Source organism: Pseudonaja textilis, chromosome 2 (assembly GCF_049901715.1).
Source record: "Pseudonaja textilis isolate UNSWEBS1 chromosome 2, rPseTex1.2, whole genome shotgun sequence".
In the NCBI taxonomy this organism is placed as follows: domain Eukaryota; kingdom Metazoa; phylum Chordata; class Lepidosauria; order Squamata; family Elapidae; genus Pseudonaja; species Pseudonaja textilis.
In genome coordinates, this window is record NC_141991.1 from 14,963,309 (window position 1) to 14,986,949 (window position 23,641).

The following is a 23,641-nucleotide window of genomic DNA, read 5'->3' on the forward strand; positions in this document are numbered from 1 at the left end:
AAATAAGGTAGGATAGATGGATAGGAAAGGATAGGATAGATAAGGTAGGATAAATAAGGTAGGATAGATGGATGGATAGGAAAGGATAGGATAGATAAGGTAGGATAGGATAGATAGGATAGATGGAAAGGAAAGGATAGGATAGATAAGGTAGGATAGGATAGGATAGATAGGATAGATGGAAAGGAAAGGATAGGATAGATAAGGTAGGATAAATAAGGTAGGATAGATGGATGGATAGGAAAGGATAGGATAGATAAGGTAGGATAGGATAGATAGGATAGATGGAAAGGAAAGGATAGGATAGATAAGGTAGGATAGGATAGATGGAAAGGAAAGGATAGGATAGATAAGGTAGGATAAATAAGGTAGGATAGATGGATGGATAGGAAAGGATAGGATAGATAAGGTAGGATAGGATAGATAGGATAGATGGAAAGGAAAGGATAGGATAGATAAGGTAGGATAGGATAGATAGGATAGATGGAAAGGAAAGGATAGGATAGATAAGGTAGGATAAATAAGGTAGGATAGATGGATGGATACGAAAGGATAGGATAGGATAGATAAGATAGATGGAAAGGAAAGGATAGGATAGGATAGATAAGGTAGGATACATAAGATAGGGTAGATGGAGGGATAGGAAAGGATAGGATAGGATAGATAAGATGGATGGATGGAAAGGGAGGTAGGATGATGGGAAATGTAGGAAGTCTTCTCTAGCACCAGTCCTGGATTTTAGGATAAAATTAATTTTAATTAAGTTGGACGACATTGTTACTAAAAAAAACCTTCACTTATGGGATTTTTTTCCCCCTCAGGTTCTTCACATGGTTGACCTTTTAAAACGTGGAATTGGAGTGCACCACAGTGGCATCCTGCCCATCCTCAAGGAGGTAGTGGAGATGCTTTTCAGCAAAGGCCTCGTCAAGGTAGGTGTAGGAATTGACCAGGCTGAGATCGTTGAGGCAAGCGGGGGAGGGGGGGGGTCAAACGCATCATCAGTTTGGAGTCTCTATGCCCCACTGAGAGACTTAAGTCCAGCTCCCCCTTGAAGCCTCTTGACTCTTAATCTGGCGCCAATTTGCCTCAACCCTTAGTAGATCAGGTTCTTCTATACACGTAGTCCTCGACTTGCGACCATAATTGAGCTCAAAATTTCTGTTGCTAAGCGAGATATTTGTTAAGTGAATTTTGCTCCATTTTGTGACCTTTCTTGCCACTGTTGTTAAGTGAATCGCCGCAGTTAAGTTAGTGACACGGTTGTTAAGTGAATCTGGGTTCCCCTTGGACTTAGCTTGTCTGAAGGTCACAAAAAACGACTCATGTGACCGTGGGTCATTGCAGTCGTCATAAATATGAGCCAATTTGATGAGTGTCTGAATTTTGATCACATGACCATGGGGATAACTGCAATGGTGGTATGTGTAATAAACGGTCATAAGTCACTCTTTTCAGTGCTATTGTAACTTCAAACTGCCATTAAATGAACTGTGGTTTAAGTCCAGGACTATCGGTTATGGGTAGCATGGAATAAACTTGTAATACTCTTGAACCCTATCCTGGCTCCTGAGAGAATGTCCCAGGGACCCAGACTTCTCCAGCCTTGTTCCTCAAATGGTTGGATCACTCCCATGTTCCCCTGGTCTGGAATGGGATAAACGGCCAACTTGCCACAGCCAATTCACCGCTGCCGATACACAACTGTGATGACCCAGGGCATGGCACAAAAGCAACCAAGTCACAAAAGTAGGTAAAGTCCCTTTAATTCCTCCAACTTGGCCCCCAATGTCCAGTTACCATCGGCTGGAGAAAAAACCTCTCCCAAGAACAGTTTTTGAAGGGAAGAAATTCGGTCCGAACCCAAAGTACGTCTAAATTATAAATAAAAACCAATACAAACCACGCTGCAGCAATTAACGAGACAGGGCAGGATAAAGAATTGCAGACTTCCAAAAGATAACGGAACACACATAGTTGGGAGGACGCCAGAACCCAGATAAGATGTGACAAACAAAGATAATGCACGCTTTGCTTCCAGCAAGGTGCTGTGTGCAAACACCCTTTATATCCTGTTTTCCCAGCTGCAGCCAATGAAGGGAATCAGGCCCTCTTTCTCCCCTGTAACCCACGTTGCTCCCTTATCCGTTCCTCCCTGCGTGCCCTAAGATGAAGAGGGGGTGGGCCTGGGTCTTCCTCTGAATGACAAGCCGGACTGTGTCCTTCCTCAGTTTCCTCCACAGCCACCGGAGCCACACTCCCACTCCCTGTCAGCTGTTCGACCTCCCCCTCGGAATCAGATTCCAACAGGGGCATGACAGCAACAGGAAAACTTGCTACAGGGCAATTCAACCGTTTTATTTAATTATTTAAAATTATTTTTTTTATTTTTTTGTCATTCACATTTTTGTCAGGATTCCAGCAATCACTCTAATTAAATCATGATTCTCGAGACAAACTTCAAAAAACTTCAAAGGATTCATTAGAGGCGACATCCTGACACTGCCCTGTACGAAGCCACCTCTGGCATACGTAATTTACAGTCCCCTGTGACCCTGTTTCCCCCTTTCCCCCGCTGGGTGTCTCATAAACCAGATTCTCCAACTGAGCACGTTCACAGGCTGGGTGCCATCATTCACGTTCTCCAATTAAAGATTTTCGTGGGCAAAAGCTCTGGTTTTTAGTTACAATCTTTTAAAGATAAGAGTTGGAATGTACTTTTACTTTCAAACTGCTGCACTGCTCTTCCAAATTTCCTTCCTCCCACCCCACCTTTTTTATGACAACTACTAAAACAGGCATAGGAATGTTTTTTGAGTTGACCATTTCATTCTCTCTCTCGTTTTGTTCCCTTTCTTTAACGATTCTCTTCCACGATTTCTTCGATATGATGTCAGTTTTGTCCCTAGATTCCTCAGTCGTCACTGGGCTGGAGGATTATAGGAGATGAAACACGTATAATTCTCTGGAAAGGACAGGTAGTCCTCGACTTACAATAGTTCACTTAGTGACCGTTCAAAGTTAGAACTGCCCTGAACAAAGTAACTTACGACCGTTTTTCACGGTTCCAACATTTCCAGCATCCCCATGGTCGCCATGATCAAAACTCAGGCTCTTGGCAACTGCTTCATATTTGTGACCGTTGCTGTGTCCTGTGGTCATGTGATAATCCCCATTTGCGACCTTCTGACAAGCGAAGCCAATGGGGAAGCCAGATTCACTTAATGACTGGGTTACTAAATTCACTTAACAACTGAGGCAGGAAAGGTGATAAAATGGGGCTAAAATTCCCTTCACAAATGTCTCACTTAGCAACAGCCATTTTGGGCTCAATTGTTGTCATAAGTCAAGGAATATATCAGTCAGAGGAAAGCCATTCTGGCTTATTGCCAAGAAAAGCAGGTGGAATCTAAATATTTTTGTTGGCTATAATTCTTGAGGGCTATGATAGGGACTATATATCTATACCTTTTCCGCTTGGGCTAGGGGCTGGACTAGATTACCTATAAGGTCCCCTCCGACTCTGATTATCTGTTATAGAGGTTTGCATGTATTGACAGCAGCAAGGATTGTGTTTACACAATATTGGAAAAATGAGAACACTCCATCAGATGAGAATGTAGTAATTCGGAAAATATTAGACTGTGCAGAGATGGATAGATTGACATTAAAAATAAAAGACAAGACACAGAATATTATTTAACATGGAATAGATTTTACAACTGGTTAGAGATAAGAGGTAGAAATTAGTTGAAGAAAGATTATTGCTGTGCATGAACTCAGTATAAAGATGGTTTATAATTATAAATATGCCAATATAGCCAACAGAATTACAAATAAGCTAATATAAAGAGAAATCTAGTTAAAACTATTCTGTTACACTATTACTATTGCTATTAGTATATATGTTAATATTCCTTTTTGTTCTTTTCTTTGTTTTTCTGTAAATGATATGCCTTGACATCCAAAATGTTTATGAATAATAAAAAAGTAAAAAGCAGGTGGAATCTCCCCGTCTTTCTCTTTCCCTTCGGCTTCTAGATCCTCTTCGCCACAGAGACTTTCGCCATGGGGGTGAACATGCCAGCAAGGACTGTGGTTTTCAATTCAGTCCGTAAACACGACGGTGCTAATTTCCGGGACTTGGTACCAGGTAGGAGTGGAGAGGAGCATATTTCATGGTACCCCCTCTTTTTCTTTTTTCTTTTTTTACAAGGGGGGGGTGTTTATAAGTAGAATGGCCAGATGTTCCACAGACAAAACATCTGTCTGCCCTTCTCTTGCCCATCATCTCCCACTTCCTACCTCCAGTTTTCCCCCTTTGCTAGTTGTTTATCGTGTCCCTGTTCCTGCTGGCTGCCATAAAGGCTTTAAAGATGGCACGTCCCACAGAGATACCCTAGAGCAGTGGCCCCCAACCTTTTTTGTGCCACGGCCCGGTACCGGCATCACAAAATGATCCGCGGCCCGGTACCGGCGTCAGCACGCATGGCAAGGCGAGCCGAGCAACTGGCCAGCCAGCCGGCCCCCGCTTCTCCTCGCCACCTTCAACTCCTCCTTTGTACCTTGGTCGATGGGCTTCGGGACGGCTTCGGGACGGTCGCTCGGCTCGCCTTGCCTTGGGTGCTGAAAGAATCCTCGCGCCTTAGTTTTGTTCGAGCCGCCCCCCCACTTCGATGAAACTAAGGCGCGAGGATTCCTTCAGGATCCAAACGCCGCTTTCCAACCGGAAAAGCTCACCAGAAGCACTTTCTCATCAAAACAAGATGGCGGCGCCCAGCAAACCGGCGGCCCAGTAGAAAAGTTCCACGGACTGGTACCAGTCCGGGGCTCCGTAGATTGGGGACCCTGCCCTAGAGCAAGGGTGTCAAACTCGATTTCATTGAGTTTGGGCTGTGGTTGACCTCGTGGGGAGGGCTGGGGGCATGGCCAGTGGAGGCGTGGCCAGCTCAACATCACTCGTGTTGGGGGCGCCTGTGGCCGCCCGCCCAAGCACTCTGCCAGTGATAACGGGCTCCCGAGCTCCATTTCCGGCTGTGACGGCCTCCTGCAACCCTCTGCCAGTGAAAATGGAGTTTTCTTTTTCACTAGCAGAGCCACTGTGAGTTGGCCCTTTGCTGTTTCCAGGGCAGCTCCATGGGCCAGATCTAAACACTCTGTGGGCCTTGAGTTTGACACCTAGAGCTATTGGGATTGTTTTGTAGGCGAAAAGTTAGCAAGCCAATTTATCTCAACTGTTTATGATATTTGAGGTGGGGGGCAGTTTGAGACTGGGAACTATATACAGCAACTTGGTTATATGGCTATGCTGGTCTCTTCTTCAAGGGAAAGCAAAAGTGGACTATCATTTTTAACTGTGGAGCCCTGTATGTCAAGAGTCTAAAGCAATGTTTCTTAACCTTAACCACTTTAAGATGCCTGGACTTCAACTCCCAGAATTCCCTGGCCAGCATGCCAAAATTCTGGGATTTAAAGCAGTGATGGCGAAGCTTTTTGTTGTGGTGTGCCGAATTGCGTGTGCGATAGCACGTGTGCCTGCACCCCCAATGCAATGCGCCCCCCAGCGCATGTGCATGCAACATCCTTGCCCTGCCCCCTTACCTGCACCGCGCATGTGTGTGCCTCCCAGCTGATTTTCAGCCCATTTGACGCCATTTTCGCCCTCTCGGAGGCTTGAGGGAAGCCTCTGCAGCCTCGGAAGGCTGAAAAATGGGCCTGTTTCAGCACTTCTGATATTTCCAGAAGGCCTCCCGAGGCTGCAGAGGCTTCCCTCAAGCCTCCGGGAGGGTGAAAATGGCCTCAAATAGGCTGAAAATCAGCTGGGAGGTGTGCGCATGCGCAGTGCAGGTAACTTTGGCTGGGGCTCACGTGCTTGCACAAATGGCTCTGTGTGCCACCTATGGCACGTATGCCATAGGTTCGCCATCACAGATTTAAAGTTTGGGCATCTTAAAAGTGGGCAAGGAGGAGAAACAGTGGGCTAAAAGGATCAAATTCTAGCGAAGTACAGCTAGTCCTTGACTTACGACCACAGTTGAGCCCAATTTTTTTTCTTGCTAAGCAAAACATCTATTAAGTGAATTTTACCCCCATTGTACAATCTTTCTTGCCACGGTTATTAAGTGAACTGCTGCAGTTAAGTTAGTGACACACGGTCGTTAAGTGAATTTGGCTTCCCCATTCACTCTGCTTGACAGAAGATCACAAAAAGAGGATCTCATGATCTCAGGATACTGCATCTGTCATAAATATGAATCAGTTGCGAAGTGTCTGAATTTCGGTCACATGAGCATGGGGCTCTTGCAACAGCCATAACTCTGAAAAGCAGTCATAACTCAACTTTTTTCAGTGCCATTGTAACTTTGAACAGTCACTAAATGAGCTTTTGTGAGTTGAGGACTACCTGTATATATAAATGAGGTTTCATCTGCCAGTCTTGCTGAGGTAAAAATAAAACCAGGGTTGTTTCTTCCTCTGGATATCTATCCCTTACTTGATGGCAAGAATGGCTAACGCCACATATATCTTTCTTTCTTCCACATCCTAATTAGCTGAATACATCCAGATGGCAGGCCGGGCTGGGCGTCGAGGTCTCGACACCACTGGGATGGTGATTATTCTGTGCAAAAACCAAGTGCCTGAAATGTCCGACCTTCACCGCATGATGTTGGTGAGTGATTGGTGTGTGTTTGTCTAGCTTAAATTGCAACACGAAGCAACTGCAGTTGCTTAAGCTGTAAACGAATCCATCTTAACAGAATAACAGAGTTGAAAGGGACCTTGCAGGTCATCTAGTCCAATCCCCCTACCCCAGAGGTCTCATTCTCACGGCCTGCGGGCCAATTGCGGCCCGCAGGACGATATCCTGTGGCCCCCACTGTGATATGAAAGTATAATATTAGTGCGTTCTCCATGCGTCGCTAGCTGGCTAAACACTTCTATGTGCGGCCCAGCCTCACCCAGACTCTGCCTCCAGCGGCCCCCAGGTAAATTGTGTTTGAGACCCCTGCCCTACCCAGACAGGAGACCCTGCACCATTTCTGACAGATGGCACTCTAGTCTCTTCTTGAAAGCTTGCTGTGATGAAGCTGCCACAACTTCCAAAGACAAAGCTGTTCCACTGTTTAATTATTCTTACTGTCAGAAAATTCCTCCTCATTTCTTAGTTGAATCTCTTCTCGATCAGTTTCCATCCATTATTCCTTGTCTGACCTTTGGGTGCTTTGGAAAATAGGTTGACACCTCCCCAGGGGTGGGATTCAAATTTCTGAACTGATTCTGTGGGTGTGGCCTAATTTGTGGGTGTGGCTCGGTGGTCATGTGACTGGCTGGGCATGACTTGTATGTAAATATTGTAAATATTTATGTAAATTTGCATTTTTTATCAAAAAAAGAGCAACTGTTACCCAAAATCAGGCAAAGCAGGCAGGCAGATTGAGTTGCTCACAGAATCACAGATTCATTCAGAGATCTAGCTATCTGCATTCGGCTACCTGAGTCTTTCACATAAAATTTGCTTGCAAGCAAACTCATAAAATTTGCTAAAATTTACTACTGTTAAATCTGGTTTTTCCCAATCTATATGTGTACATTTGCTTTTTCTTGCCTAAGTGTCAGACTTCACTTTTTCTCTACATTGAATTTCATTTTGTTAATATTTGGATTGAAATTATAGCCCGTGATAAATACCTTCCTTCTGGCTGAGGATGAAAGTTTATTAGAATCTTATTAAGGACAGAGAACAGCCACACCAGTGATGGGATTCAATTTTTTTTACTACCAGTTCTGTGGGCGTGGCAGGGGAAGGATACTGTAAAATCTCCAGAGGTAGTATTGGCCGGTTCTCCTAACTACTCCAAATTTCCTCTACCGGTTCTCCGGAACTGGTCAGAACCTGCTGAATATCCACCTCTGAGCCACACCCTTCTGGGTCCAAAAATCTGATGTTTGCTACTTCAGCTTGGACATTCTGTTTCAGGTAACCTGTGACAACCATCATTAGACCCAAAACTGCAGTTGTAAGTTGTGACAGTTGTTAAACAGATCACCACGTGACTGCCGCTAATTGTACGACCTTTCTGTTTCGTTTTAGGGCAAACCTACTCGGTTGCAGTCCCAATTCCGCCTGACCTACACCATGATCCTAAACCTGTTGAGAGTGGAGGCACTCCGAGTGGAAGACATGATGAGGAGAAGCTTCTCCGAGTTCCACACCCGGAAGGACAGCAAGGTATGATGGATGTGGGGGGGGGAAAAGTTGAAATAGCTCCTGGAAAGAGTCAAATGCCGCTTGAGAGGAATCCAGGGAAGCTTCCTAAACTTTTCTGAAACAACAGTTTGAGGCGGAGGGAGGTTAATGGAAAAGAAGTTTCCATTCCTTGGAAGGAATCTCCCATTTTTAAGACAGGAGCATGCCTGGAAGAAAATGGTGGGTGAGTAAGGAAGATAATACAGGAAGCAGAGGAGAAAAAAATATGGAAATCCGTTGGTTGGAAGTCCGTCTCTTAAGTCAAGAACAGGAGGGGGGGGGGTCTTCAAATTTGTCAACCTTAAGACTTGTGGACTTCAACTCCCAGAATTCCTCCATGCTGGCTGAGGAATTCTGGGAGTTGAAGTCCACAAATCTTAAAAGTTGCCACAATGGGAGACCCCGCTCAAGAAGATGAAGCCTAAATTGCTGTAACAGATTGAGTTCAAGGGTGGGATTCTACCCGGTCAGACCAGTTCTATCGAACAGGTTGTTATGATTCTGCGCTGTTCGGAGAACCGGTAAATTGCACCACTGGCTGGCCCCTCCCTTCCCCGCCCACTCACTCCTTAGCTGGCATGAGCGTCATCAAACTTGCCTGCGCTTGGTAAGTTGGTATTCCCCACCCCACCGTGCTTTCTAGCTAATCTAAAAGCAGAGCTACCCTTCCTTAGGACTGAAGCTTCTATTTTTTCAGTGCAGACTCAGGTAACAGATTGCAGAATGGTAGATCTCTGAGTGAATCTGTGATTCTGTGAGCAACTCAATCTGCCTGCCTGCTTTGCCTAATTTTGTCTAAAAGTTGCTCTTTTTTAATAAAAAGAATCAATATTTACATACATGGAGTTTTGTGAGTTTGCTTGCTAGCAAATTTTATGTGACAGACTCAGGTAGCAGATTGTAGAAAGATAGACTCTAAGTGAATCTGTGATTCTGTGAGCAACTCAATGTGCCTGCCTGCTATGCCTGATTTTGGGTAAAAGTTGCCTTTTTAATTAAAAAAAATCAAACTTTACATAAATATAATATTTACATACAAGCCACGCCCAGCCAGTCACGTGACTGCCAAGCCACGCCCAGTCAGCAAGCCACGCCCAGCCAGTCACATGAGCACCAAGCCACGCCCACAAATTAGGCCACGCCCACAGAACCGGTTGTTAAGAAATTTGAATCCCACCCCTCATCGAGTCCCTCCAGCTAGCCGTGGTTTTCCAAGGATGTAGTAAAGATTTCTTCTCATTTGGTATGAAGGACCAAATTCTGAACTTGCTGTGTGGATATCAAAGTTGCTCTTCCACAAAATATTTCCTTGTATGGTGGCTGCGATCACCTGATATACTAGCGCATTAAACCATTGGACTGGAGCAGTGGCGGTATTCAAATAAAGTTGCCACCGGTTCAGTGGGCCTGGCTTGGTGGCCGCGCTTTGTGCGCATGCATGCACTTTGCGTGCATGTGCACGCCAAACACACACTTTGCGCAGGCGCAGAGGCGTTTTAACGTGCCTCCTGAAAACCTGCACGATGGTGGTCGCTGCAGCAGCTGCCGCGCGGTGCTATACTGCGCCGCGCAAAGCAGCTGCGCTTTGAATTCTGGCCATAAAAGTGAGTATGGGAGCCCGGGCGGGCCAACCACAGAGCAGCAAAGAGAACCGATTCGGTCTCCACTGCTCATCGCCGCTACCGGTTCTCCAGAACCGGGCAGAACCAGTCGAATACCACCACTGGACTGGAGGCACGCAACATGCTGCATCCACGTTTCAGCTATGTTCACACAATACTTGGAGCCCCATTCGTCAATCCTGGTATAACCTAGCATGTTTTGTGAACTCGGCTTCTTTATGTTAAACGGTTGAGTGGAAAGGAGAAGGCAAGGAGTTGGGCGCTGTATGGCTTCGCTTCACCATCGGTGTCTCCTCGCCAGGTCTATGAACACAGAATTGCCCAGCTGAGCAGTATATTAGCCAACATGGAAATGCCAGACACATCAAGGCAGCTTGGTGACTTACAAGAGTATTATTCTGTAGTCCGAGAACTGCAAGAGATACGGGAACGCATTCAGGTACTGGCTGGAAGAACTGGGGTGTAAGGTTCTTTTCGACCTCTTGGTGTTGTCGTACTTCAGATCCTAGACAAAGATCTTTCAAAGACAGTCTTTCCCCTGGGTATGGTATCCTGCTGTTGAATTGGGGCTAAATTAATAGACCAGCAAAATACAGTGGACATAATATACTTAGATTTCAGCAAGGCATTCGACAAAGTAGACCACAACCTACTTCTTAGTAAGCTAGAAAAAGGTGGAATAGATAGCACCACCACTAGATGGACTCGCAACTGGTTGGCAAACCTTACTCAACGAGTAGTCCTTAATGGGTCTAAGTCTACATGGAGGGAAGTAAGCAGTGGGGTGCCACAAGGTTCCGTCTTAGGCCCAGTACTCTTCAATATCTTCATTAACGACTTAGATGAGGGAATAGAAGGGGAACTTACCAAATTTGCAGATGATACTAAGCTGGCAGGAACAGCTAACACCCAAGAAGATAGGCTCGAGATCCAGATGGATCTTGACAGACCAGAACACTGTGGGAGCGCCATCACTTGAGACTTTCAAGAAGAGATTGGACTGCCATTTGTCAGAAATGGTGTAGGGTCTCCCGCTTGGGCGGGGGGTTGGACTAGATGACCTAGAAGGTCCCTTCCAACTCTGATTATCTGTTAAATCTGTTAAATCTGTTAAACCTGCTTATTGTAGGGGTCATGATCCTAATACAAGTTGAGGAAGATGCTTCTAGAAGGCATTTTTGAGGTGGGTCTGGCTAAAGTATTCAGTATTCAGCTTCGGCGTCTGAGGGGTGTGACCCAAGCCAAGATGTCCACCCTTATTTCAAGGGAGGAGGCAACTGTAAGTCTCACAAAATTCCACTTCCCTTGAAACGCTGCAGTCGGGATCCATCCCATCTTACTCAAATCGGGTGGAAAGGAAAGTTTCATTCCAGTTTTGCTCCAAGGTCATCCTTTCCAACTTAATTCGTATTCAGCCATCATCCTGTCCACCATTAATGGCTGGGTTTGATGAGAATGGAGGTTTTAATCTTCCTGGAAAGGACAAGGTTAAGGGTGAAGAAACTGGAATGATGAATCCTTCTTTGTTAGTCCACTTAGAGGTGGGAAGCTGCATTTCTTGCCTTGCCTCATGGGTTTCTCCCTGAGGGATCCTTGGTGCTCTCTGAGCTGGCTTGTTTTCTTGAAGACCGTTCATTACCCTAACTGGGCAACATCACTGGCGCTGATGATGTTACCTAATTAGGTAATGAAACATCTCCAAGAAAACGTGCGAGCTCAGAGAGCACCGAGGACTCCCTCGTGTCAACCCCGCGCTACAAATATTCTCCTTTATGGCTTTTTCCCTTTCAGAGGCGAGTCATGGAATCGATGAATGGATTGAAAGCCCTTTCTGTGGGGCGAGTGATTGTGGTGAACAACCAAGAGCACAAGAATGCCCTGGGAGTCATCTTGCAGGTGGGTCCCATCGTGTAAAAAACTGCTCCAGACTGGGGCTTTGCAAATGGAATGGAACGATCTAGGCCAGGGTTGGGCAGTTATGGCCGCCTTAAGACCTGTGGACTTCAACTCCCAGAATTCCTGAGCCAGCTCAGGGATTCTGGGAATTGAAGTCCATAGGCTATGGCAATCCCTGCAGCCTGAAACAGCTGATTGTCGATCCAACCAACAATCAGCTGTTTATGCTAATCAGGCTGTGCTAAAATTGCTTTTGCATGGGAAACCCAGAGCTGGTTTTGCTTCTTCTGTATCAGTGTGGTTTATCGAGTAAAGTTTTATACTCTTGGTAAAAGAATGCCCCAGGAGTTCCTTTTTCTGGATTCACCAACTGGATAGTTGACACATTAATCCATCCATCCATCCATCCATCATCTTTTGAGATAGCCAGAGTTGACGGTGATATAAATCGGATGAGGCCCTCCTAAACAATCCACAGTTCTCAGGCAGCATCTCCTTTTACAAGACGGTCTTGTAACTCGCAGCACCTTGGCATATCTTGTGAGGCGATTTTTCCTCACAGAATTGGGTCCGAAGGTAGAAGACGGGGACGTAGCTCTGCCTGGTGTGAAAGTTGGGCCTGGTGGCTCTTGGGTGCCATTTTGAAACAAAGATCTCGACCCCCTTTCCCTCCTCCAGGTTTCTTCAGACGCAGCCAATCGGGTCTTCAGCACTTTAGTGATGTGTGAGAAGAACTCCATGGAGCGGGACTTGACTGAAGGCCAGGAGTCAAATCCTCCTCCATCTGCTGAGGTGCCCCTACCCGAGGATCTTCTCCACACAAAGCTCTTCCTTCCTGAAGGTAAAGTGATGGAGAACTCAGCACAGGAGTCATTTGTGGGCAGGAAGTTGAGGAGGGAGGGGCAGAATTCATCGAGCCGGGAAACACGATATGACCCTCAGTAAGCTAACACACAAGCGTAATTGTGCCTCTTAAACACAGGTAGTTCTTGACGCTTAGTGACTATTCATAGTTACACTGAAAAATGTGACTTATGATCCTTTTTCATAGTAACTGTCAGCTGATAAAATATTTCTATGGTCTTTTTAGAGTTGCCAACAGAAAGGGAATGGGGACCACTGCGGCAAACCGAGAGTGCATTCCATAAATGTTTTCATAGATAGTTTCTAGGCAATTGAAGTTTCAGACACGCAAAATTCTAACTGGAGAGCATAATGGATGACTCTTGGCTATGGATGTGTCCCATTGGAGAATATGAATTACAATACATCCAAGGGGTGGGGGGTGGGGGGAAACCAGGGTCAAGGGTGAGAATGAATGATGTGTCTCAGAGTCGGCTACACTCAGGCAGTGCCAGACATGTTAACTCCCAATAAATCCTTTTGAAGTTTTGGAAGTTTGGCTCGAGACTCATGATTTCAATGGGAGTAACTGCCGGAATCCTGACAGTTACAACTTTTGCAGCATCCTCATGATCAACGTGAGAAAAAATTCAGATGCTAGGCAACTGGTTCACAGTTATGACCTTTTTTCTGTGTCCCAGGATCACGGGAATCAATCCCCTTTTGTGACCTTCCGATAAGCAAATCCAACCGGGAAACCAGATTCACAGAACAACCAGGCCGTGATTCACTTAACCACCGTGGCAAGGAAAGTTATAAAAATGGGGCAAAAATCACTTAACCAGCGTCTCACTGAACAACAGACATGTTGGGTTCAATTGTGGTCATAACTCGAGGACTACCTATATTCCAAATGTTTGAAGAGTTGGGAGGAAATAAATTTCCCCCCCAAGATTGCCGACAAGATTGTACTCCAGGAGAGCTAGAAACTGAACAGCCCTGACTTCTCTCACTTCTCACAGCTGCTGAGGAAAACTGCCCGGTGTCAGACCTGGCCCAACTTGGTACCTTAGAAAAGAAACACCCCCGACTCCATTTGTAGCGAAAAACGTCGCTTCTACAAAAAGCCAAGTAATTAATTACAATAGGCAAAACCAGAACGGAGAGTTTGAGAGCATCCCAAAGGTGCTTTTTCAAGAGGCAACAGGACTTTCTTGTTTTTTTTCTTTGAAGACATTTCACTTCTCATTCAAGAAGCTTCTTCAGTTCTGACAGGATAGTGGAGAATGGAAGGATTTATACTCCTTGCAGGCAGCTGGGTCATTGGCATCCTTTTAGAGAGTCACGTGGATGTTTATCTGTGTAAATCTGGGCAAATGAGCGTGGATCCTTTTTGGAACTGTTGAAAGGACTGTGTTATCGACTGGAAATAGATGATGTTATATCCCTCCCCCCTCTGTTGAAGAGGGGCCTGTTCAATTTTGACATAGATGGCCTCTTTGACCCCTCTTTCAAGCCAGCGGTTCTCTCTATCCAAAATGTGGTCTTTGTCTTTTAAATGCGGATGGGCTGCTGAATCTAGCCCTAATGGGTTTGTTCTCCTATGTTGCGCCCTGCGTTTATGAAGTGGCTGTTTTGTTTCCCCAATGGTACAGAGCTGCCCATGGCTCACTGCCTTGTACTGCATAGACCACGTCATTCAGTTTGCGTCCGAGTGTTTCATTCTTGGGGTGGACAAGCTTTTGCCTTAGTGCATTCTTGGGTTTGAAGTGTGCATGTACGTTGTGGTTGGCTGAAGATTCTCCTGAGCTTTTCTCAATATTCCTGCAACGTGTGTGGAATGACAACATTGCTTCGTTGATTGTCCTCCGTGTTGTCGTGCTATGGAGGAGCTTCCTGTAGGGTCTTTTTTTTTTTTTGAGATTTGATGTTCAGAGCATGAAAATTGCCCTAGTTAACTTTCCATTCCCTGGCCCACCCTCCTGTTATCACCCCATTATTCAATCAACATTCAAGGAAGATAAATTTTGGTGACTGTCCCCTCTGAGGTTCATGAGGTGGATAGGCGCTGCCTTCCATTCCCAGGACCACGGCCTTCAGTCATCTCGGGATTGTACGACTTATCGCTTTTGTCAACTAAAAAAATACTCCTTTGGCCTTTTAGTTGCCAGCGGAAAGGGAGTGGGGGAAAGCAGTACATTCCTCAAATGCCTCAGATAATCGCCTTGGCAGCCCAAAGCTGTCGACGCGCAAGAATATTGCTGGAGAGTAGTAATATATCACTGATGGCTCTTGGCTATGGATGTGTCCCATTGGAGAATATACATCCAGGAGGTGGGGGGCAGACCAGGGTCAAGGGGGGAAATGAATGATGTATTTTAGTGTAGGCTGCACCCAGCTAAGGCCAACTTGGCCATTCTAATAAATCTTTTTTTTTTTTACTCTGAAAGATGCGGCTAGAGACTTCTGATTTGAATGGGGCTGGATTTGTTGGAGCCCTGACAGCTTTCCTTTTCCCCCAAATCTTTCTCTCAGGTTCCCCCACTTTCCCCTCTACCTCTCTCAGCTCCCTCCCCACATAACGTCTGGCAGACCAACGTGTAGCGAAGCCCCGAGTGGATCGAAAGATGGCAGCAGCTCTGACACCCCAGACTGTTTCTTCTCTCCCTCACAGGCCCCTGTGGACACACCATAAAGAAACTGGGCCCCGCAGATATTCTGGGCATCACAACGAAAACCCTCCGTGTTAACGCCGAGCGTATCCTGGACGATTTCAGGAAACGACAAATGCCCAGGTTCAGGTGAGCTGAGATGCGAAATTTTGCCCTTTTCTACTCATCCCTTCCGATCCGGCAAGAGGGCCCGGCTTCCGATGCCATCTGCTAAATTTAACAGAATGATTTGTTTGAGATGGGTGACTTTTATCCGTCAAATGAACAAATAAACCTGCCTGAGAAATGGTGTTTACATGAGAAGGACTGGCATTCCTCCATTTTTTATTCTGGCAATCTGGAGTTCAGTTCTTGGAATTTTTTTTTTTTTTAAAGTGCTAAGAAACCAATTGGACAGACACACATCCATGGTTGTTTTTTTTCTCTCTCAATTTCCCTCAGTTTTTCCCAGTTTCTTCTTTGAAACTGGTTGCCAGATGTTTGGAGTTGATCCTCTCTTTGTTAAACATGTCCCTCTCGCACCATAGCGTAGGAAAGCAGGCCCCATTATGTCCAAACACCTTTTTAAAGAGTCAAAACTCTTGAAAAAGATGTTACGGGTAGTCCTCACTTAGCGACCGTTCAAATTGTGACCGACCTCCCCAGAGCTAATTATGAACTGATTTCAAACTTCTGATGGCCACACTAACACAACACACACACACACACACAGTTACAGAATTGCATGTTGGGAGCTTGGCAACTCTAGCACAAATTTACAGCCATTTACAATGTCCCACAGTGACATAGCTGTGATTTTTGGCTTTTTTTTTTGCTGATTTCCAGTGTGTTTCTGGCAAAAAAAAAAAAAAAAACCTCCCGTTGGGGGAAACATTATTGTTTGATTACTGTGGCACTCGTTTAACAACTGTGATGTTTGTTTAATGACTACCCCAAAAAAGGTCACAAAATCAGGTGCGGTCACGTGATGGCCTGCTTAATGACTACCCCAACTTACAACTGTAGCACTGGGGTCAATTACAGTCATAAATTGAGGACTAGCGTAAAACTACATGAAAGTTGGTGATCTTGCCGTAATTTAGCTAGCTTTCCTGTTTGGTGGATTCCACACTCCTGATCCCGAACATGATGTGACTTGGAACACAAGGGAGGTTTTAGAAAAATTCAAGGCACCCAGTTACAGGAGACACTGATTTTCAAGGGTCAGGCATTAAAAACCTACTGTCATCATCTTTTAATGACCCCATAATCCCTTGCTGGATGGAGTCTGGGCAACTGAATGCAGCTAGCAGCCTGTTTTCTGGCCAGATGCCCTTCCTGTCACCAATGCCGAGTTTTGTTCAGCAGATATATTCTCATTTATGCCCAGAGAGAGAAATATCTGCCTCTACCTAGGATCAAACTCACAGCCTCCTGATTGTGAGGCGAGAGCTCCACCTCTAGGCCACCACACCCCTCATGGAAAACCTTCTGTGGCCTCCTTATTTCCCTCCCTCACCATCTGCAGGAACGACCCACCTGGACCATCAGCGGCCACCACAACCCAGGAGCTGCTGCGTTTAGCGGAGGGCTCTCCGGAAGGCCTGCCACTTCTGGATCCCGTGAACGACCTCCAGCTGAAGGATCTGGAAGTCGTAGAGCGCATGATCCAGGCTCGCCGTCTGGAGGAACGTTTGCCAGAGTTCCAGTGTGTGCACAGCCCCCTCTTCCACATAGAGGTCAGTTCAGGGCCGGCATTTTGTGGGCAGCTTTGGAAAGGGGTGAGGGCAGGAAGCACCGTCTTCAGAATAATCACAGAATTGGAAGGGACCTTGAAGTCCCACCCCCTTGGTGCAGTTCAGAAGGTACGGGAGCGAGGAGCGTGATTGCGATCCAGAGTTCTGCACAATTGCCAGCCTCCTTGGAACTCTCTCCTGATGTTGCCCTCATCCACCCCACCTTCCCCTTTCCTTTTTTTTTTTTCAAAAACAGGAAATCTCACCAGTTTACCAAGAAATTATTAGTTAGCAGCTACTCCAGCCTTTAAGTTTGCTTCTTTCTTGGTTTTGGTTTGTTTGTCTTCAATTAATATCATTTTGGTTCTTTTTCAAGCCCTGTTGATCCTGTTGGGATGGTTGGATGTATTGTTTTGTTTCTTTTTTTTTCATTTGTTTGTTTGTTTTGCCTTGTAAACTTCTCTGGCCTCTGCTGAGAACAACGGCAGTGTAGAAATAAATTAAAAACCGCATAGGATTCGGAAAAAGGCAGGTAGCACATGTCCGCATTTTAACATCTCACACCTAGCAATGCAAAGACAAATGTATTCGTTCATATTAATTCCAATTTTAAATCTACACATATCTGTCATTTATATTTATCTATCATCCATCCATGCATCTATCTCATCTCATCTCTATCTATTGTCTGTCTGTCTGTTTTGTCTATCTCATCTATCATCTCTATTGATCTAATTTACATCTATCATCTATCTAATCTCTATCATCTGTCTCTATTAATCATCTAATCTGTTATGTCTCACCTGTATCCACAGGTGAGAATCTCAAGTTCCAGAGTTCAAATACTTTACACAAACAAAACCAGAGACAGAAGAATTAATTGCTCTGTTTGCACAGTCCTTTGGCAATCCTCCTAGAATCTGTCTGGCAATTCTGTATAGTCCATAAATCACAACGCTGTAGTCAGATGCACTTCTTTCCAAAGCAAAATCCACTTTGCTTCGAGCGGGGGAGAGGCGTTAGCACGCTCCTTACGTATCCCCTGCAGGGGCGTGTCAGTCTCATTAATTAATCCTTGGCTGGACGTCTCTTTTCTAATTGAGATTGACGTCTCAATCTTCTCCTAGTTCTAGCATCTAGCCAGCATCCGGCAGTTTCATCACCGCTTGAAGCCTCTGACACACTTTCCTGATTAACAGTTAACACCTGAGGTGCAATCAGGGAGGGAGTTCCAGAAGAGGAAGACGTCTCTGAAACTTCTAATAAATTAGGCTCATCTCTCAGATTCAACTCCTCCTCTTCCCCCAGACTCCTCTCAACATCGCTCAGCAATGCAGGCTCGAATCTCAATGCCAGATCTTCCTCCTTACTCGAGCCTACATCTGCCGACTGACCTGGTTCAAACCTTGGAGGCACAACATAATCTATATCTTTTTAATCTATCTCTATTGATCTATATCACATCACATCACATCTCTCTCTCTCTCTCTCTCTCTCTCTCTCTCTCTCTCCATTCTATCTATCTATCTATCTATCTATCTATCTATCTATCTATCTATCTATCTATCTATCTCTCTCGTGTCTGTTTTATTTATTTCTTGAATTTGTAGATTAGTTGCAGTTGGCCAGTTGCAGAATTCTTTCAGGAAAAGATTGGACAACCATTTGTCTGGGATGGTATAAGGATTCCTGGCTTAGCCAGGGCTTGGGATTACAAGATCTTTTAAGGTTCCTTCCGTGAACCATGAATCTATGATTCAGCAGGTCTTTCCCCCTCCTATGCTAGAGGGTTCGGTGTTCTCAGAGGCAAAGCTTGGAGACAGGAGTCAGAATAACAGATTGGAAGGGACCTTGGAGGTCTTCTAGTCCAACCCCCTGTCTAGGCAGGAAACCCGACACCACTTCAGACAAATGGTTATCCAACATCTTTTTAAAATCTTCCAGTGTTGGGGCATCCACAGCTTCTGGAGGCCAGTTGTTCCACTGATGAATTGTTCTAACTCTCAGGAAATTTCTCCTTAGTTCTAAGGTTGCTTCTCTCCTTGATTAGTTTCCACCCATTGCTTCTTGTCCTGCCCTCAGGTGCTCTGAAGAATAGCTTGACTCCCCGTAAGCACTGGACTTTTTCCCTTCCACCGAAAAGAATGAACTTCTGAAAGCTAGATATTTCAAAAGGAATCCTTTATTGAAAGGGAGTGAATCCCAGCACTAGTCAAAGCAGCGTATAAAATGTTTCCAGGCATACACCAATAGATCAAGAGAGTTAGAATCCCTCCCCTTATTTTGTGGATTTAGTCAAACAAAGAACCAACATGTTAATTCCCCCCTCCCCTTCTCTGGGAATGTGTCTTAAGAGAGTATCTTCCAGAGCTGGAATTTTTATGGTCCCTTCTCATCTTGTTATCTTTTCAAGAGGTGACAAGTTTCTAGACATCTGGCTCCAGTCCTCCAGTTGTATGTCATGTGCAAGTTATACAGAATCAATATAAGATTTAATATATTCAGGTTACATCAAAAGGGATTACTTGTACCAACTTCCCCCACTTCTTCTTCCATTGAAGAATGGCAGATACACGGATCTGACACTCCCTTTTCTTTGTGGCAACCCCTGAGATATTGGAACAGTGCCATCATGCCTCCCCTAGTCCTTCTTTTCATTCGTCGTGTTCTTTGACAAGCAGCAGCTCTGTTTGGGTTTCCTTCGAATAAGGGATTGCAGCCCAGACGCAGAGTTGAAGCTCTTTTCCAGAAAAAAATTAGCAAGTATTCAGACAGGCTTGCCCAGTGTGGCCTCTTCCGGTTGCACTGAAAAGCATACCTTCCTCCACACCATGGTTGCTGGGGATGTGGTCATTCTGCACAAGAGGGCTTCAGATTGGCTTACATCCCTTCTCTCACCTTTCCGATCTCCTTCCTCCCTCTCTAGTTTGTACGCTTCCGAGAGCGCCAACGAGTGTTGGACGAACTAGACCAGCTGCGCTTCCTGCTGTCGGACCAGTCCCTTCTCTTACTGCCTGAGTATCACCAGCGCGTCGAAGTGAGTGCCTCTCTGCAGTTGCATCAAGCAGATGGCTGGGGAATTAAGAAATGAAGAAATGGAGTTCTCGTGTCTTGTGCAGCGCTGGGCCAAGGGGCAGCCTAGAGAAATCTGGTTAATACCTTCAGAGTTTGGGACTAGTTGCAGTGTTTCTCAACTTCGGCAGCTTGAAGATGTGTAGAGTTCAATTCCTAGAATTCCCCAAACAGCTCTCAGTCTCCAAGTGAGCCTTGGTGGTGCAGTGGTTAGAATGCAGTACTGCAGGCTACTTCTGCTAACTGCCGACTGCCTGCAGTTTGGCAGTTCGATTCCGACCGGCTCAAGGTTGACTCAACCTTCCATCTTTCCAAGGTCGGTAAAATCATGAGGACCCAGATGGTTGAGGAACAATAGGATGACTGCTTAGAGAAGGCTGTAAAGCACTGTGAAGTGGTGTATAAGTCTACCACCGTATCAGTCTTAAGTGCTATTGCTATTGCCGCAGCATGTTCCTGTGGTGAATTCTTGTCAATTTCATGGAATCGTCAAAGGGAGAGAGTGTTCTCTTTTGTTCCCCAATCCAGAGGTAGAGCTGGTTGGGCTTTTTTTTCAGTCTCCACTTCTGGTCACTTCAGGTCCTGCGTTCCCTGGGCTACATCAACGAAGGAGGAGCCGTGGAGCTCAAGGGGAGCGTGGCCCGTCAGATCAGCAACCACGAGCTGCTCCTGACGCAGCTGCTTCTGGACAACGCCCTGACCGACCTGCGGCCTGAGGAGATCGTGGCCTTGCTGAGCTGCACAGTGTGCCAGGTCCGCACCCAGGTGGAGCCCCAGCTGCCCTCTGTCCTTCAGAAGGTGAGTGGTGGGTGGGAGAAGGGAGGGAAGTGGGACTACAAGGGAGGAGGGCTTGAGTTGCCCTTTAGGCTTCTTCCTCTCCTCCAGTCTTCGTTCGACGCTGACATCTCAGGGTCATTGGCCTCCTGGTGAGATCCAGGTGGGCAGCTATGAGAACTGGCTTAATCAACCATCCCATTGGCATATGCGGCAAAAGAAACTCCGGGCACGTTATTTTACCAAGAATATAAGTTTACTGAGTGGTGCGGTCACCTAGAGGTGGAGCTCTCGCCTCACAATCAGGAGGCTGTTAGTTCGATCCTAGGTAGCGGCAGATATTTCTCTCTCTGGGCACACTGAGAATATATCTGCTGAATATAACTCCACATTGGCAACAGGTAAGGCAGCCGGCCAGTAAACATTCAGCTCCATTCACTTGCCCTGACTCCACCCCAATGCAAGGGATTACGGGTCCTTAAAAGACCAAATAATAACTTTACTGATAGATCTGTGATGACCCAAAGGGGTGTGGCCCAAAGGCAACACAGTCACATAAAAAGAGTCCCTATAGTACCTCCAACTTTGCCCCCAATGTCCAGGTTACCTTCGGCTAGAGAAAAAACTCCCAAGAACAGTCTTTTAAGTGGAGGAAATTCAGTCCGAAAACAAAGTACATACAAACTGTAAATAAAAAGTCCACACAAACCACACTGCAGCAATTAACTTGACAGGGCAGGAGAAGGAATTGCAGACTTGAAAGTCCAACAAAACATACCCAGTTGCGAAGACGCCAGGAACCCAGATAAGCCTTGACAGTACCAGATAATTCACGATTTGCTTTCAACAGTTTGCTGTGCACAACTTCCCTTTTTAAACACTGTGTTCCCAGCTGCAGGGAATGAAGGGAATCAGGGCCTTTCCTCCCCCATAGGCCACGCAACTCACATTGCTCCCTTCTCTGTTTCCCCCCTGCGTGCCCTAGGATGAAGAGGGAGTGGGCCTGGATCTTCCTCCGAATTCCCTCTCCCTTGCTCTACCTCTCCCCTGCTCTGCCCAGCTGGACTTTGCCCTTCCCCAGTTTCTCCCACAGCCAAGAGAGCCACATTCCCACTCCCTGTCAGCTGCTCAACCTCTCCCTCCGAATCAGATTCCGATAGGGGCACGACAGATCCATATAGGCACAGTAGAAGCAAAGCCAGTTCTGAAGTTTTCACGTGAAATACTGCATAGTTAAAAATCACCCTTCCCCACCTTCTCCAGGCTACCCACTGTCCCTTGTCCACCAATCCAGTGCAATCTCTTTTGTTTTGGGAGACAGTCCACTCAGCTCAGAAGGCTCTCATTGATCGACCTACTGGATAAGACTCTCCCAGGTCCCAGATGGAGCGCATGAATTCCTCAGTTCCCTCCCGGCCACCCTCACCTTCCAGTCATATCCCTCTTCCCTCCTTTCCCGGTTTCCGTTGGGTCTGGCTGTTGAGCAAAAGCACCCAGCGAGTCGGCCATGAGTGTTAGTGTCTCTTGAACGAATCCCCACCACCTCTCCCTCTTCCTCCTCCAGGGCATAGAGCACATCCGCTTGGTGGCCGAACAGATCGCCCTCCTGCAACGCAAGTGCGGCCTGCAAGAATCGGTCGAGGATTTTGTGGAGCAGTACAAATTCGGGCTGGTGGAAGTGGTTTACGAATGGGCCCGTGGCATGGTAAGGGGTTGAGACGCCACCGAATAGCTTCCCAGTGTGTAGCCTTAAAAGAAGAATGCTGTTTTTATGCTGATCACTCAGGTATTGCCTTGCCTGTTTAATAGATCCATGTGTTATGGGACGATTGCTAAAATTCTTAAAAGGTCGCTTACAAGCACTTGATAGTGAAATCAGTAATACTCAAAAAACGGTCAGTTTTCTCACATCTGTTATTGTATCCAAAGGTTCCATTAAACAGCCTCTGCTGGAATGGTCTTCTGACGAAGAGTCAGAAAATGAAATAGATACAAATGCCTCCTATGCTCCCAAAGGAGCCTTATTGGATATGAGTGATGAAGAGTCAGAAGGTGAGTGTTCCTTCTCGTATGAATTGGTACAACAGGATCTCAACAAACCAAAGGGTTTGTTGCCACCCTTTGAATCCATTTCAAGGGAAAAAGGACTTTACCTGGAGACAGCATCACAAAAATAATTAAAAAGGAGGAATTGTGGCTATTCCACCATTAAGCAGACATTGTCAAACACGGATACAGGGATGTTTGCACGTATCCAATGACCTTGTTTTAGCCAACCACAAAATGTTTCAATATGATCACGAAACACTGACTGTTGTTGCTTTTCTTCCCAGGACACCATAGCCTAGTATGATAAGCATATTTGCAAGCTTGCAAACTATCACATACTTTGTTCTTTGTTCTTTGTTTATGATCTTCTTCCATATAAGGTAAAACTCTGCTACCCCCTGTATGCTCCCCCACCCGCTTGAAAGAGGATAATAAATGAGGTTTGTACAGAGCACCCGAGGCCCCCTTTTTCAGCTCCTTCTCCAGGTCCCCCTCCTTCTCCTCCTCTTCCTTTTCTCCTGCTGCGGCTGCTGCTGCCTGGGTCAATCCATCTGCCCCGGGTGTGAAGTGCTCCCTCCTATGAAAACAATCGGATGTCTGGTGTCTGTTATTGGTATTCACCCTTGCGAGGGTCCCTCTAAACTTCTTCCCTGCGGGGAATTCCATAGGCAGCAAAAGAACGCAGACGGAACAACGGACCAGTCGCTCGCTGCGACATCCCAGTTTGAATTCTCTCTTCCCACGGGGGCC

At 46.0% G+C, this 23,641-nt stretch overlaps 1 protein-coding gene across 1 annotated transcript in view; it reads left to right on the forward strand.

Annotated features, from left to right (window-relative positions):
- The window catches only part of SKIC2 (SKI2 subunit of superkiller complex), a 52,253-nt gene that overhangs the window by 27,934 nt on the left and 678 nt on the right, over nt 1-23,641 (forward strand). The window contains exons 17-28 of the mRNA XM_087928568.1: nt 822-932; nt 4,042-4,153; nt 6,552-6,670; nt 8,093-8,230; nt 10,172-10,309; nt 11,662-11,766; nt 12,445-12,607; nt 15,284-15,410; nt 16,789-16,999; nt 19,923-20,033; nt 20,648-20,866; nt 22,407-22,547. Coding sequence (XP_087784694.1) covers nt 822-932; nt 4,042-4,153; nt 6,552-6,670; nt 8,093-8,230; nt 10,172-10,309; nt 11,662-11,766; nt 12,445-12,607; nt 15,284-15,410; nt 16,789-16,999; nt 19,923-20,033; nt 20,648-20,866; nt 22,407-22,547 — 1,695 coding nt within the window. The remainder of the gene's footprint in view (nt 1-821; nt 933-4,041; nt 4,154-6,551; nt 6,671-8,092; nt 8,231-10,171; nt 10,310-11,661; nt 11,767-12,444; nt 12,608-15,283; nt 15,411-16,788; nt 17,000-19,922; nt 20,034-20,647; nt 20,867-22,406; nt 22,548-23,641) is intronic.